This window comes from Halictus rubicundus, chromosome 1 (assembly GCF_050948215.1).
Source record: "Halictus rubicundus isolate RS-2024b chromosome 1, iyHalRubi1_principal, whole genome shotgun sequence".
Classification (NCBI taxonomy): Eukaryota; Metazoa; Arthropoda; class Insecta; order Hymenoptera; family Halictidae; genus Halictus; species Halictus rubicundus.
This window is the reverse complement of record NC_135149.1, coordinates 3,110,963-3,126,141: the sequence shown is the minus strand read 5'-3', so window position 1 is coordinate 3,126,141 and position 15,179 is coordinate 3,110,963. Positions and strand designations below refer to the sequence as shown.

The 15,179-nt window shown below is 39.6% G+C and overlaps 1 protein-coding gene across 1 annotated transcript in view; it reads left to right on the top strand.

The window, feature by feature from the left end:
• LOC143353168 (parapinopsin-like) overlaps positions 1 to 15,179 on the top strand; it is a 53,902-nt gene that overhangs the window by 12,697 nt on the left and 26,026 nt on the right. Inside the window, exon 2 of the mRNA XM_076786281.1 lies at positions 961 to 1,055. Coding sequence (XP_076642396.1) covers positions 961 to 1,055 — 95 coding nt within the window. The remainder of the gene's footprint in view (positions 1 to 960; positions 1,056 to 15,179) is intronic.

The following is a 15,179-nucleotide window of genomic DNA, read 5'->3' as shown; positions in this document are numbered from 1 at the left end:
AATAATGTGTTTTTTTAATCTTAAATTGCGGTTATTTGGACGTCTTATCGTAAAAGAATCGCAGAACACCTCCTAATGCTCCACGCGGTTCCGGTAACAGAGGCTCTTTAAACAATAATAACTTGTGTATCGGGACCGAATGGGATGTGAATCTTGGATGATTTTATAGAGAAAAGTGCACTGAAAATAATGTACTTTGATACAATGCGGAACTATATGGATCCTTTACCAATGATAGAAAACTTTGAAGATTCTCTTTAGTTTACAATAAATTATAAATATTAAATCTTAGTAAACAGGATATACTCTCAATATAGACAAATACTATTCGTTTGAAACAAAAATGGACACATAATATTAAATATATTCTCTAGGATATCAATAAGAAATGAGGTAGTTTTTTCGGTGAAAAATGGGATTCGTAAAGTGTTGACTTTTAAATGCTTGTTCTAATTACAATTTTTCATAAATCTCGTAAATTTCGCCGTTTTCGAATGCCATGGACATTTAGGAAACAATATATAATACATTCGATACACATCGATTCGAACAAGTTGCTTTTTCATCAAATGAACAGAAATTCTTCCAGCAATTCTAATATTAATGATAAGCAGATTGCGGATATTCGTGCGTTTCTATTAAATACTAATACGAAAAACGCAGTACGATATCAACGGAGTGGGATTAACCCTTTCGTTACGGCAGTCAGCTCCGCCGCGCCGGAGTGACGCCACTGAACGGGGCACCGCGCCGAAAAGTGTGCACGATGCACGTCGGTGCCGGATATTGACGGCACCCGTAACGAAAAGGTTAAATATTAGAACGGATCCAACACGCAGACTGACGCGATAAATGAATTTCTGTCAAATGAATCGCGGAAACGTTATTTGGCATGAGCATCCGCAGTCGGATATTGGATAATCGAAATCACGCGAAAAACAATTTCCGTTTTCTGTGCAGGTTGGCGATTTTTTAGTGGCCGCCCTTGGAAATCCGATCGCTATGGTATCCGCAATCACTGGAGGATGGTACTGGGGCTACGAAATGTGTCTATGGTATAACTTATTGTTTATTAACTGAAATTACACGGGATTTCTCTGAGGAGCAATTGCGGCCACCGTGCTGCGTCGATTCCCTTTCATCGAGAACGAGCATTGTCCTTCGTCGTGTTCGTTGTCGATTCATTCGGTTTCCGTTTGCGGTATAAAATAATTAAATCATGGCACGGTATTGCCGTTTTCCTCTCTTATCACTGTTTTTTTTTTATCCGGGGAATTGTACGTGTTGCCAAGGTAAACCGTGCTGTGCACTCTTCATCCACCAGCCAGGGGTGATTGCGATTATGACAGGCGAAGGGAATTTTGCCGGAAAAAGCGTTACATTTCACATTTTAATTTGTGTGCGTTTATACGTATCGATTAATAAAGCTACGGGGACTGTGAAGGCTAACCGGCGCACAGGGGTACGGATCGCAGAATTTAAGGACATTTGTGTATAACTTTTGAACCGTTTGAGATATTGAAATGGGGTTTCAACTAAACAATATAATAAAATAATCTCTTTCTAATAATACATGTTAGAATATATTTTTTGTTTAATTTGTTAATTAATTATTTTTATAAACTTTTATTTAGTTGTTGAATCAGTTGCTTTCCTTATTAAAACCATTGTATAATAATTCGATATTCAAATCTTATAGTTTTTTTATATATAATGTAATTATGTTATTAGAATTTTTGATGAAATGTACAGGTATACAAGTTATTAAGTAAGGTATCTAACGTCACAAATATATATTGCGAGCAAAAGTAATATTAATATTTTTTTAATTGATAATGTTGGTGTAAGAAAGTCTTAAAGAGATAGATAACGCGATATCGTTAACTTAAATAAATGTGGGCGTATTACAATATGCTATGAATCTTTATTCGCAACAAACGTACACGACGACAGTCAGAATAAGAATGACCGCCGTCCCAAAAATCCGCAGCCGTGAGGACGCGCTCGACAGTATGCCTCTGTTTCAGTTGCGAGGGGCAACGCTCTGACAAAAGATACATGGTCTGCCTCGACCGTTTGTTTACTTCGATTTTTCTAACATTCGGCCATACTGACGATAGGTCTGTCCTCAGACTTACAGTACAATTCTCTGTTGTTTTTTTTTTGTTTACAAAACTTTTCGTTGTGTAGACTTGGCTGAAAATAAAGGTTGTTGTCGTAACACGATACCGTCGTATCGCTTACGATCAACTATGGATACCGTCGTATCCCTTCTCGGTTTATGATGCACGTTGCATCCTTTGCTCATTACCACCCTGCCTGAGACACACCTTGTGTCCGTCTGGTTCGGTGTCGAGTCTTACTGGGGTACCGTTGCAGCCCTGAGTGATTTTTCCTCGTTTGTCTAAGATACCGTTGTATCTATCCTTGGCATTGGGACACACCTTGTGCCTGAATGCCGTTGCATCCTTCTTTTCCTTGTGTGGGTCCCATCGGAACCGTGGTGGATGACACCCTTTGGTCGTCCTCCTCGATCAGGTGCTTAGGCCGTTGCCCTCGCTCCTTGGATCTTGCCTGGTCGTCGGGCAAAGGTCCCTTCTCCTCCTTCTCTACCGTCCGTGTTTAGCTTACACCTTCGGCTTGTCTTTTCCTTTCTGTGAACATAGTCAAAATGTGAGATAATGTTTAAACTACTTACTTGGCGACTATCTTTAGTCCCTGTATACATTAATAAAAGGATATATAAAAATCGCTTTTATTCAGCATCGTGGTCATCCCCTTGGATCGTAATCCACGGCTTCATCTTATCGGCTGCAACGACTGTTCGTAATCGTTTCACCCCTTCTCGTAAATCTTCTACGTCGTAGCGGTCATTTGGCAGCACCGCTCGAACCTTGAACGGTCCTTTATATTTCGGTAGCAACTTTCGGCTGCTCCCCGTTGCCGGTTCACTGGTTATTCGTACCAATACCAGTTCATCGACAGTATACCTGCGCGCTTCCTTTCGCGTACGGTCATACCGCTCCTTCTGCTTACGTTGATCTTCGTAAATATGTTTGCTCGTATTTCCTCGTAACGCGGCCAAATCCAATCGATCTATTCCTTCTTGTACGAGACTGAGTAGTGTTCCTTCGGCTACTGTTCTCGTATCGCACCCGATCAATGCTTTCATCGGCGTCGTATTAATACTTTTGTTGTGCGTGGTGTTCATTGCACTCTGCACCTTCTTTACCTGGATGTCCCAGTCTCGTGGATCTTGACCTGCTGAGCTTGTCGCTAAAGCGTCAACGATAGTTTTATTATACCGTTCACACTGTCCGTTTGCCCTTGGTGTGGCTACCGCATTAACTACGTGTTTAATGCCATACGTTTTGCACAGAGTAGCAAACCTTTGTGACATGAAACTCGTTTCACGATCACTTATCATCCTCGTCGGAACACCGAATAAATACATAAAATTTAACAACACCTTTTCAGTGTGACGAGTCTTTTGGCTTTTTACTGGCTCCGCGATCATGAATTTCGTGAACGCATCCACCATTACGAGTAAATACTTATTACCCTTCTTACTCGTCTCGAATGGTCCTACATGATCTACATGCAACGTGTGAAACGGAATTGGGATCTTTTCTATAGTGTTTAATTTACACTGTTTCTTCCCTGACGTATGCTTGTAGTATGCGCAGCTTAGACATGCGTTTACGTACTTCATTACGAAACGTCGCATATTCGCAAACCAATAGTTCCGCTGTATCCGTTCCAATGTCTTCTCTGTGCTTAAATGTCCAGCGTCGTCATGGCATAATCTGCATATTTGGAGCCTAGCGTTTTTCGGAACAACCCACACGGTTTTATTACCTGTTAACCGTCGGTATAGCTTATCCTTTCTTAACGCATACTCTTGAAAATAATGTTTTGTTTCGGGTGACTTTTCGTTGTTGGCGAGAATTGTTCGGATCCGTGACAATTGCTCGTCCTGCATCTGTGCCGACGTTATCCATTCCGCCTCCGTAATGTCCACGTAGGCGACCTCAAGAGCGATTGGTTGAGGATTTCGGCTGAGTGCATCCACATGTGCCATCTTCGTCCCCGGTCTATACAGGATTTCGAAAGTGTATTCTTGCGCTTCCAACCACCATCGTCCTATGCGTGGCAATAAGTCCTTCTTCGAAAAGGTTGTCCTTAACGCGTTGCAGTCCGTTACGACTTTAAATTCTATTCCCAGTAAATATACCCGGAAATACCGCAGAGCAAAAACTACTGCCATTGTTTCCAATTCATAGGAATGATAGCACCTTTGGTCCGCTGTTGTTTGCTTACTGAAATAAGCAACCGCTGCCAACTTTCCGTCTTCTTGTTTTTGCAACAATATTGCTCCGACACCCAGAGAACTCGCATCAGTATGAAGTTCGGTAGGTCGAGCTGGATCGAAGATACATAACACCGGTCGTGCTGTTAATTTCTTTTGCACCCGTCGGAAGGCGTTTTCCTGCGGCTCCTTCCATTGCCATGGTACACTCTTGCGTGTGAGACGCGTTAAAGGTTCCACAAGCGTTGCAAAGTTCTTGATAAATTTCCTGAAATAACTTGCTAATCCCAGGAATTGACGTACCTGTTTTACCGTTTCAGGCGGTGGCATATTTTTTACGGCGTCTATTTTTCGTTGACCCGGCCTTACCCCCTGTTCGCTTATTTCACGACCCAGGTACTCAATCGTCTCTTTGAAGAAAGAACATTTCTCCAACTTAAGGGTCAGGCCATGTGTTCGAAAGGCCTCCAAAACTTTCCGTAATTTTTCGATGCCTTCTTCTACCGTTTTCGAGGGTATGATGACATCGTCCAGGTAAGGGAATGCCGCTGTGTCCTTCAAATTTCCCAGAACCTTATTCATTAGCCTTTGAAAAACGGCTGGCGCGTTTGTTAAGCCAAAAGGCATTCGTAAAAACTCGTAGTGTCCTTCCGGTGTGACAAACGCCGTCTTCGCAATGGAATCTTCTGCAACTGGTACCTGGTAATACCCTGATGCTAAATCAAGACCTGTGAAATACTTATTGCCTCCTAGCTTGTCGATCTGGTCGTCAATGAGGGGTAAGGGATATTTGTCCTTTATGGTTATCGCATTCAATTTGCGATAATCCACGCACATCCTTGTATCCCCTGTCTTCTTCTTCACCAGCGTGATCGGGCTCGCATACGGCGAATCAGATTCTCTAATAATTCCATTGTCTAATAAATCCTTAATTATTTCGCGAACGATCTTCTTCTCCGGTTCCGCGAGACGATACGGGTGATATACTACCAGTTCGTCCGTAAGACATTTAATTTCCATTGCAGCCGTATTCGTTTTCCCTAAATCTCGCATTGACGACGATATGCAATCGCGAAATTCTTCGATCAATGTGACGCAAAGTTTTCGCTCCGTTTTCCCAATGTTCCCTAAATTTAATTTGGGATCTATTTCGACGACGTAAATATCCATTGCAGAAATAATTTGAGGCTTTCTTGAATTTCTGATATCGTTAAACGTGAGTTGGTTCCCCCGTTTCAACATTATCACGTGTTCTTGCTGTAAGAAATCCCTTCCCAGAATTACATCATGGGCCGTATACTCATCCGGTATAATAAATGAGTCTACGTCCGCCGTTACATTCTGGACTCTTATTGTAATCGGCGCGACTCTATTTATTATTACTGATCGATTAGCAAATCCCCTGAATACCGTATCGGTCACGATCTTCGTATCAATACAGAACTTTTCCGCTATTGACGAATGCATAATCGTACATGCGCTTCCGGTATCTACTAAGCTTTCTACCTTGTGACCGTTAACGCGCACGAATATTTGATAAATATTAGTACTGCTTTTAATGATCTGTACCATATTTACCTCTTGTTGCCGGCAATCCTCCCGTCTGTGACCTAACTTCTTACACAGGCCGCATTCCGCTCTTGGCTTTCTGCAATCCCTTGCCATGTGACCAGTTTTGCCGCAATTGTAACATGCCACAGTCCGTGGCTTTTCGTTTACGCCGTACTTTGGTGCTGCTGGGCGAACCGCTACCTGGCGTTCCTGCTTCGTCTTCTTCTCGTCCTTACCAGGCATATTCCCCATCGCACACATCGACGCATATAAGTCGTTGGGGTCGGTGTGTTTCGCCGATCTCAATGTCCTGGCGATCGTTTCATCCGGTACGCCGAAAATCACCGTGTCCACAATCTTGTCGTCCGGCACATTGATGTCCAGGCGCCTTATAAGGTTCAATTTTTGGAAGCAATAATCTCCCAACGATTGTCCTGGCCTTGCTTCGTATAAATCTGCTTCCCAGAGCAATTTCGAAAATGGCATTGTCCGCCGAAATTGCGCAACAAGTAGCACTTTCGTTTCCGACCAGGTAGTCGCGACTCGCACACGCGTATCGTACCACTGGCGTGCGTGCCCCCGTAAACGTGTCGCGATTAACCGCATCACGCTGAGATCGTCCCAACCGAAACGCGACGCCAACTCATTCACGTGGCGAACCCAATTCTCAATCGAAAGATCCTCTTTCGATGGATCGTATATCGGGATCAATTGTTCATCCCCGGGACGCACATGCTGCGGTGACTTCGCGCGCGACGCGGAGCTACGCGTGTTCAGGCTGTCTTCTTCCGCACGATCAAGCCGAACATTACGCGACTCGGAGCGTCGTCTTTGCGGGCTTCGCGACCGTACTTCGGGGCTACGCGAACGCGAGCTCGAATCCCGCCGTCGGGACACACGCGACCGTGTACGCGAACGAGAGCGTTTTAAAAACTCCTCCATCAGATTTTCCAATTTATTAAGACGCGACTCCAAGGCGTCGGGTACCCTTTCGTCACCGTCACGGCTACACGATGCACGCTCCATATTCGAATTGTCTTGTCACGTACAACAAAGTTCACAAAAGTTCAGAGTTCAAAGTTTAAAACGTCTATACTTAATACTGGTTACTCACTAACCCTTACACTAACCGCACACTTTATAGTCTGGAGCACTTAACAGTTTGTACACAAAATGCACGTAAGTGTACTCCAAAAATGCGCACTTCACACACGGTTAATCCCGCTTCTGATATGTAAGAAAGTCTTAAAGAGATAGATAACGCGATATCGTTAACTTAAATAAATGTGGGCGTATTACAATATGCTATGAATCTTTATTCGCAACAAACGTACACGACGACAGTCAGAATAAGAATGACCGCCGTCCCAAAAATCCGCAGCCGTGAGGACGCGCTCGACAGTATGCCTCTGTTTCAGTTGCGAGGGGCAACGCTCTGACAAAAGATACATGGTCTGCCTCGACCGTTTGTTTACTTCGATTTTTCTAACATTGGAATATGGGTATATATAATGAAATCACACTCTTTATCTGTATACGAAATAGAATTTATATTTCAATAGATTCTCTAAAAGCACGTCGTCAGACACGTCTTTACGGTTTGAGAGAAACGTCCCGAATGAAACAAGAAAACGAAACAGAGGAGCAACAGTCCAATATGAACATCAGAGGATCGAGGGTCCCATGCCGGGGACAACATACAATGTATATTAACTGCAGATACAATGTATATCAAAAGCCGATTCAAACGATCCTTCCTTCTAAAGAAATAACAGATTCATTTTGTTCTATTTATGAAATAAATTCCAACAGATAAAATAAGAAGTATACCAATTAATCTTACCATTTTGTTTTTGAAGAAGTAGGTACAAGTGGCTTTTGTTTTATTTATTTTTTTAATAATTCTTCAGCCTCTGGACTTAATTGTTTGATTTTCTTCTTATAAGATCTTATTCTCGTGGATGAAATATGTGGGTCCGATGTTAATAACAATTTGTGAAGTGTATCTTCATTTGTAGCGATTCTAGAAATTTTCCGAGTATTTTTGGTCCTAATTTTTTTTAAATCGCTATGTCTTGTTTCTTGAGCCTCTTCAGATATAATTGGCCAATCGGAAGTAATACGTGCTATATTATCTCCTTTCCATGAATTAATAATTTATGAATGGAGGCTGGGATATAATACCACACGTTGTGGTTAATAAAATATTTTGCTGTGCTTTGTGCGTATTGTTCAAATTTATCTGTGTATATTTCAATATAACATGATTGGATCCATTTCGTTTTTAATTTACAACATAGTTTGTTTAAACTGACCTTCAGTTTGTTAAAATATTCTGGTGAAATATCCAGTACTTCACATATCTTTTTACATAAAAATATGTTATAACTTAAGTCTTTATCCGAGTTCTTTAAAATGTAGAACAAGTCTTGATTTGTTCGGAAAGCCTCCATTATATAAACTTCACTAATAAACTTAATTAAACACGCGAATACACTAACAAATACACTATACCTAACACACATGGACTATACAAATAAAAACATAAACTATGAACAAAGTACAACGAAGAAAACTAGCTAACAGCACAGACGAGTTATAGGAGTAGACCAATCACCAATCATGTATTTTCTGTCTCACGCTCGGGGGGCTCTAGAGCCCCCGTACCATTCCGTGTCACATCCTACCGTATCATCCAGAACTAATATTGTGGAACCGATATTCTACAATGGCGCTGTTGCTGATACAATTTTAAATCTCATGTCGAGGATTCATATGATGAATGAAACAAAAGAATGTTGTTTCCTCTTGATTCCATTACGGATGTTACGCGAGTGCATCGAAGGAGACGTAATGTAATAATAATAATAACGTGTAACGTTTCCGGCTGAGAATATTTTGGTCCCGGATCGAATCCCGCATGGAATGATTTTTTTTTTTCGTTAAACACTTTTTTCTTGGTCTTTCTACTACATCAGTCTTCTTCCCTGTGCAATTACAACTACAACAGTGTAATAACATAATTATAAGAAATTAAATTAGTTCAATATTAGCCAAACGTAAGAACGTAGTTTAAATTTAATTTAATAAAATACGACGTTGATATCACTAATTTCATTTGACTATTTAATAGCTACCTATTCAATCTACTTCTGATATTGCTTTTCATTTGCAGCGTATATATTCTAATAAATTTAATTATTTGGGATTGATAAAAGATTGAACAACAATATTTATAATAACTAGTTTTGAACATTTTTTAAGGGTAATTAAATTTAAAAAACAAAAAGAATTATTTAAAAATACAAAATATATTTCACTACATACCATTAAACCCGATTCTTTTTAATTTTTTCAGTTTAAATTTTACTTTGATATCTTTTTTAGTTCAAAAGTTATAGCAAAATATGCGCCTCGCCGAACCGGAAATCGAATGCGCTACTTCCAGACATAGTTGGGCATTAGTTAGATAACAAATTATTAATTTTTTTTTTTTCGTTATTCGAAGGTTCGAATAAAAAAAGTATCTTTGTCGAATAAATAATTTTATTCGACGAGAATTTATCCCACGAATAAAGATAATTTTTTCATCTTTTATCTGTATCTTTTATTCGAAGGCTTCGAATACAACCAGCAAACAATTTGCTTTGAATTTGGCACCAAAATTTCTCTCCACATTCCTTGGCTTCGTTCAGCTTCATTCAGCTTCGTTATAGACGGCAGGTCCGTCGCACTAATAGCGGACATAACCTTGTTAAAGCCCTGTTCGTGAAAGTGGTGCGTAAACACCACAATGTGTCGTGAAAGGCACAAGAATAAAAATTATTCGAAGTTCGAATAAATCCGCTTGGAATAAAAAATATATCTTTATTCGTCTGATAAGTTCAAGTCGAATAAAATTATTTATTCGATACTCGTAGAAAAAATATACTATTTTTATTCGAACCTTCGAATAACGAATAAAGATAAAGCATCTTTTATTCGAATCGTTATTTAAATCATTTTTTATCAAAATAATGCCCAACTCTGGTATCTTTCAATTTTAGAATCGATAGAAATCTTGACAGACATAATAATCAAGAAGAAGAAGGAGCCCTTTGGATTCTGAAGTGTAAAAATTACAATTACGAAGTCGCAGTTTTTCGTCGGATAATCGATGAACAACTCGATACGGTTCGTTGCGTGTCTCGATCGAAACAAGAAGGAAAACTCTTTCCCCCTTGATCTCCGCGGAATGTTGATAAATGTAGCTTTCGGGGTAAAATTTCTTTCGAATTTTTTTTGCTTTGTGAGAGCAACCCAAACACTGCGATCCCGTCGAACAATGTTTGTCGACGAAGAAACTGCTTTCGTGGGCGCAGCTTTAATCTTGGACAGCGGACGAACTCGATAATTAACTCTTCACTTAATGGAAAGATAGACGTTCATGTTATTATATTACGTTTCATAAATCAATTATCTTCTCCGTATATGACATAGCGACGATGGCACTTTCACCAAGCCGGCCTTCGGGGAAAATATAAACATTTCCTTTTATCAAGGAAACGCCTGATCCTCTGGGAATGTAAATATAGTTTTTACTCTATATTTGTCCCAAATGCCTAGCCCATAAAAGTCCCAGAACGTGAGGCGCCATGAACCGAGGCCTCTTGAGCTTAGCTGCCATTTTCTAAATTCGGCGTGGATCAAAAAATAGTATCTCCTGGCCGATATATGTCCTTGGCTAGACTCGTGTTTTGGGCATGTATCGCGAAAACACTGGATTACCTTGCATCAAGAAAACATTCGGTCTTCAAGGAAAATAAGTAGATAAGTAAATAAATAATATTATCCTTTATCGGGCGAGTAGAAATCGGCTTCATTTCTAACGAATTCAATTTTTTTTAGAGGACAAACGTGTTTCCTCGGTACAGGGAAATATTTATATTTCTCTCGGAGACCGAACATTTTCCCGATGAAGGAAAGTATTATTTATTTACTTATCTATTTATTTTCCTTGAAGACCGAATGTTTTCTTGATGCAAGGTAATCCAGTGTTTACGCCTAACATGCCCAAAACACGAGTCTAGCCAAGGACATATATCGGCCAGGAGATACTATTGTTTGATCAAGAGGCCTCGGTTCATGGCGCCTCACGTTCTGGGACTTTTATGGGCTAGGCATTTGCGACAAATATAGAGTAAAATCTATATTTACATTCCCAGAGGATCAGGCGTTTCCTTGATAAAAGGAAATGTTTATATTTTCCCCGATGGCCGGCTTGGTGAAAGTGCCATCGTCGCTATGTCATATACGGAGAAGATAATTGATTTATGAAACGTAATATAATAACATGAACGTCTATCTTTCCATTAAGTGAAAAGTTAATTATCGTGTTCGTCCGCTGTCCAAGATTAAATGCAAGCTACTCGCATCGATGCGAGCGGCTCGCGACGAAGCGAACGGCTCGCAAACGAAGCGAACGGCTCGCAAACGAAGCGAGCGGCTCGTATGAAGAGATCGACTTGAAATAAATTCAGGCGTAAAATGACATGATGCGAGTTACAGCGGGCAGATCAGCACATCGATATTATCAAGAATTTTAGTATATTGAGAATGCTAAATGTTATTGTATATTTTGATAGTGAAATGGATATAATGTCGAGTAATGTTGAGTTAGAATTTGTATAACCCTTATTGGAAATAATTATGCAATAACAACTATTTCCTAGATTTATGTAAATAACTAGATGTGATCTGTAAAGACCGTTATTTTATATATTCCTTCATATTATACTCCGGTTTACAAGTAGAAGCCGCGACCTTCGGGTCACCGGTTGTGTTGAAACATCGCACACTTATAAATCTCGTTCTCCTGTTCACGAATACATACCATTATAGGGGCAGATACTCAATAGTTTTCGAGATATTGATGATTAAATTTCATTATTTCCTATGTAATGCCGTATTTTTTCTATGCTACAAGAGTCGTTGTGGCGCGACGGTAACGTGCCAAGTTTTTACCCGGACGACTAGTGTTCAAATCCTGCCGATCAATGCTTTTATTATTAAATTTATTATATTTTATCATTGTATGTTTATATTATCAATTTGAATCGATTAAATTTCACGCACAAAATTGCATTTTGAAATATAAATAACATGTATTTACTTTCTAATAGAAGTAGAACAGTTATGATTAAATACTTACAGTTGCTGTTATGTACAGCAGTGGTATTTGTCGTAGAAGCAAACAAAACATAATGAAGCGAAACACCTTGCACATCGTATAAATACACTTTGATCACATAACATTTGTTTTTTAATAGTTCCATTGGAAAGCACACCTGGTTTACATTTTCAAAAATTTCCCTATCGTTGGATTGTCCAGCATCGAACCACACGTATTCTAACATTGGATGTCAGTATCAATCAACGTTCGAAAGGACAATAACATATAAGGGAGAAAACACTGCACTTGTTCAAAAAAAGGTAGATGAACTTATGTCACAGCATACAAACGTAATAGTAACTTGTTCGAAATCCGGAAAATTAACACAGGATATTTATAAAAAACTTCTTAAAATTTAATATATATATTTGATATATAAATAATAATATATAATAATAGTAAATAATCCTGTTGTTAGTAAATAAATACATGCTATTTATAATTCAAAATGCAATTTTATGCGTGAAACTTAATCGATTGAAATTAATAATATAAACATACAATGATAAAATATAATAAAATTTTAAAAAAGCATTGGTCGGCAGGATTTGAACACTGATCGTTCGGCTCAAAACTTAGAACGCTTCCGTCGCGCCACAACGACTTTTGTACCCTATAGAAAATACGGCATTACATAGGCAATAATGAAACTTTAATCGTCAATATATCGAAAAGTATTGAGTATTTGCCCCTATAATGGTATATATTCGTGAACAGGAGAACGAGATCTATAAGTGTGCGAAGTTTCAACACAAACGGTGACCCGAAGGTCAAGGCTTCTACTTGTAAACCGGAGTATAATATAAAGGAATATATGATATAAAATAACGTTCTTTACAGATCACATCTAGTTATTTACATAAATCCAGGAAACAGTTGTTATTGCATAATTATTTTCAATATGGGTTATATAAATTCTGAATCAACATTACTCAACATTATATCCATTTCACTATCAAAATATATAATAACATTTAGCATTCTCAATATACTAAAATTCTTGATAATATCGATGTGCTGATCTTCCCGCTGTAACTCGCATCATGTCATTTTACGCCTGAATTTATTTCAAGTCGATCTCTTCATACGTGCCGCTAGCTTCGTTTGCGAGCCGTTCCCTTCGTTGCGAGCCGCTCGCTTCGTGCGGGTACTCGACTCGACTCGCACAATCGAGCCGAGCTAAGCTCGACTTGCATTTTCGAGTGCTCGCACGGCCCTAATACCCTCAGTTGGAAATTGCGTTAATTCGCATTCCTGACTCGATCAGCTGGAAGCTAGTGCCACGCTGCCGCGCCTGTAAGATATTGAATTGGATATAAAATTCTTCTGGGAAATCATGGTGTCCCCATGTCTCAATGGAACCATCGAATTAAGGCGCAACATGTCCTAACAAAGCTTCGAAAGGAATGCAAGACCTACCGTGAGCTTTCACTCAAAGAGTCCCATCAGTTATTTAGAGAATCGTTTTAGAGAATCGTTGGGACACTGTACAGTGTTTACTCGATATATGTCCACAAAACGGGTCTACCCAGGAACATATATCGGATAGAAAAACTATTTTTTGATACACTGCCGAACGTAGAAAAGTACAGCGAGGCTTTGCGGCCCCTCACGAGGTATACCCCGCAGCAGTGAGGATAGTTCTGGAACTTTTATCGGTTAGCCATGTAGGACATACATAGGGTGTTAAAAAACCATTCAATATTTATATGGTATATAGGACACAGTGCTGAGTAAAAAAGCCTTGGTAAACATAGGTCAAAGGGTCAACCGTTTTCGAGATTTGAACATTTTTGTTTGCTAGCATTATAAATGTTTATAAACCGCGTTCTGAATGTCCTCATTCAAGTGCCGACAGTAGATTTCATTCGGAATCAGTCAGTTATGTATGTTAGCAACGATGTTAATCATTAATATCTTTATTAATGATGTTAGCAAAGAAAAATGTTTATATCTCAGAAACGGTTGATCTTTTGACCTCTGTTAATTAAGACTTTTTTACCCAGCACAATGTGTTCTATATACCATATAAATATTTAATGGTTTTTTTAAACACCCTGTATAAAGTAAACACTGTACACAATAGTAATCGCTCGCGATGTACAATTTTTCAGCAGCAAAACTTTAAGACTTTAAAGACTAGGAAGGACCATAACACGTAATGTTTTCTGTCGTTTAAAATTCGATCATTGCTTAAATAAAACGATACTAATTCGCCACTGCATCGAGGAAACTTATCGCCATTTGGCTAGGGGTGTTCGAGTCGGACATGGAAAAAGTCGAGCGAGCTCGGGCGGGTATCCGCATCACATGAATGCTCAGGCAGCCCGACATTTTCGGAAATCCCGATTCTGTGGAGGTACCCGACAGTTTCGAACACAGTCGAAAGAAGCTCGGTTGTGATTAGCTCGGAGTCCCGACATTATACAGCCATTTCAGAGTATTAAGGGCCCGGGATAGTCACGTGACTTTTTCAGTGTCAGCAGGTTGGTAGCTGCTGTATAATTTCCATTCACAGACTTAAGGTCCGTCTTGGTCTTGATCCGAGGGGTCTTTAGTCTGTGACTAAACTTGTCACATTTTTTGCTCTGTATTATCGATATCATGAATTCTGACGCCGGAAACATGCTTCAAGTTTTTGGCTTTATTTCGCAGAGAATCAAGACAAAATATATCTCAATTTGTAGCTGGAGATATTTTCCAGCGCACGCTACTCTCGATTTCATCCAGAAAACTCATCCAATGGCATCAAAATGCTTGGATTTCACGGCATACACATCGTCAATTTTTGGCCTACTTCGAACGCTTGTATTACCAAATATCTGCATAATCTCGTCAGCTCATGACCAGCGCGCACTAGACTGAACCTTTCTCTTCCGAATGAGCCCTTTCCCAGAGAAAAATATTCTCATATAAGGACGAAAAGTTGAGGCACGTAAAACCATTTTTCGCCTATTTTTGTCGGTAACATAGTCACTCTACCTTATCGTAAATTACGGAGTCTTGGCGAAGCCAGAAGATTTGGTCACAACCAAAACGGAGAAAGGGAGACGAATGGGAAAGTCAAGAAAAAACATGAGAAAGGACAAGGAAAAATGTGGCGAGCGG